Below are 2,280 nucleotides of genomic sequence, written 5' to 3'. Positions count from 1 at the left end.
GATGTCTAATTACTGCAGACAGTCCCTAATTCCCTAATCATCTTTCCCACTTTCTTCCGGTTTTCCGATTCTCATCACGCCAAAGCCTAATTATCACACTGCGTACCTCAGTTTCAAACCACGTTCCCAACTATTATCGTCCTATATCCCAATTCTCCACAAAACAGCCCCTATTTCTCTCCTATTACCGAGTTCCAGCCTCAAATGGCGTAGTTTTCTACACATCTGCTTCAGTTCCTTACCAACTATCTAGTTTCCACCACTTCACGAATTAGGCGTCCAGAACTTTAGTTTACTAGCTCATTTCCTCTCCAGCGCCCATTTTTATCTAAGCCTGTCGTCAGGCCTCCTCACTCCACCATCCAGCATCTGCCTGCTCACACGCGTCGGACAGGTGGAAGACAGAGGTAGGAAATAAACAGAAGATGAATAAATGCCCAGAGGCAAATAGACGCATAGATATAAATGAATATTTGGGGAAATAAATAAGCAAGAAGTAGGTAAACAAATAAGGTCATCAAAGTAAGATATTTCTGCTAGCTGTGAGCTTTGCAGATGACTGGCTGCGGGGCGGGAATAGACTTGCATCGCGTCCCATGGTAGATTCTGGAAGACTCTCCTCACTTTATGTAGCCACCCCGCGATCATTCACCACCGCTTGATATGAAGAATGGGGGAATGACTGGTGCACCACAAATGCATCGTATGTGTCGATTTGGACGTCAAAGGGATCCATAATAAGATCAGTCAATATGAGGACCAAGGGGTTGGGGCGTAGGTTGGGGAAGGGGAAACAAACTGAACATTTGTGCCCAAACCTGAAGCGGAGGCTTGTCGGCAGCACTGCCACTAATTTAAAGGATGTACTAAAAAAGACCGCCTACAGCCAAAAGGGGCCTGAGCACATTATTCCGATGACATCTCTACAATCACCATACTTCCGCCTCAAGAACAGCAGACCAGCTTTCATATGTTGCATATATATTGAGCATTTATCAACTCCTCCGTCAGTTTTCAAAATTCATTTCGAGAATGAATCGTAGAAGACCTTTCAATGGATAGTAATGGCATCACTTTCAATAAAGCCTCTACAATCCCTCGCCATTAGTGCTTGAATTGTAACCTTCAAGCACGAAATACTGAAGACAAGCTTCATGAGGTGGCGCAAAATAGCCTGTTGTAAAGAATCAAAACTCGTTTAAACCAATCCTCTAATGATGCAGTGGACGACATGTAAGGGGATTTCGAAGCACAGCACCTAAAAGGCCGAGGTTCCGAATTAGGCTAGAGAAACAACATCCAGTCAAACAGTTGCGAAGCCGAAGTTTCAAATATTGCGGGGCGGACTCAACACTTCCCATTAAATGAATTCAAGACAATCTGTTTGAGCATATTCGACGAGTCACCAGTGGTAATGAGGTCAAGTAAACGAATCATTCAGAGAAAAGAAGCAGAGCTCTAGTGAAACCCTGCCAAAAAAGTCAAAGGCGACACTCAATATGGCATCCGCAGAAACAGTTTAATACATTCGCAGCAAAGGTACATTTGACAGGGCATTTGATCACGACACCCCAGCCATTGTATTTACAATGATGACACCAATTCCTACTCAGAAACCGGAAAATATAATTATGGATTTCACCATTTAAACATAAACAATCTACGCAATCCATGAGTTGATTTGACCCCAGTTACAAGTTTCTAGGCTATACGTCACATCTACATGATGCGACAATCAAGTGGCTAAGACAAGAAGCGTGGAAGCAGCTTCATGGAGGAACAGCTTTGTTGAAAACGAGGGCCAAGACGGCAAAATAATAAACACTCACCTAGAAGTAACAAAGTTTTGGTTCCGAAGACCAGGCAACACCTAGTAAATGATCACCGGAAAAACGACGCGGACACCACTTCTTGCTGACGGTGCATTCGTCCTGGGGTAGTTCGAAGCCACCCGGCAGACCAGTTGCAAAATTTCTGGGTCCGACAAGTTCAACCACTTACTGAGGACCAGAACATATTGCCAAACATCACTTTCCCGAAAGCAAAGCTAATAAAGTAGGCCCTCTCAATGCATGAATGTACCACAAGGGCATCATTAAAAATGCAAGAATATGTAAAACAGACAAGGATTAAACCCTAGCGAAAGTCACATCTTAAACGCCTTTTTGAGTCTGTGCTTTATAAATATTGAACGCCCAATTCAGATAACATGCAGGTCTCAGTCGCAACAACCAAGAATGAGTGTGTCAATGGTGGCCCTCAACAGGGCCGTGGGATGCG

The 2,280-nt window shown here is 43.9% G+C and overlaps 1 protein-coding gene across 1 annotated transcript in view; it reads right to left on the bottom strand. All coding sequences in view use genetic code 11, as the record gives it.

Annotated features, from left to right (window-relative positions):
* The window catches only part of EGR_10325 (hypothetical protein), a gene marked incomplete at both ends in the record, with an annotated part of 5,211 nt that extends 3,538 nt beyond the window's left edge, over positions 1-1,673 (bottom strand). Inside the window, one exon of the mRNA XM_024499574.1 lies at positions 1,610-1,673. Within this exon, the coding sequence (XP_024346014.1) occupies positions 1,610-1,673 (64 nt within the window). The remainder of the gene's footprint in view (positions 1-1,609) is intronic.
* Positions 1,674-2,280: the final 607 nt, after the last annotated feature.

Source organism: Echinococcus granulosus (genome assembly GCF_000524195.1).
Source record: "Echinococcus granulosus chromosome Unknown EG_S00209, whole genome shotgun sequence".
NCBI lineage: Eukaryota > Metazoa > Platyhelminthes > Cestoda > Cyclophyllidea > Taeniidae > Echinococcus > Echinococcus granulosus.
Note: the sequence above shows the minus strand (reverse complement) of the source record. Positions and strands in the feature narration are given on the sequence as shown.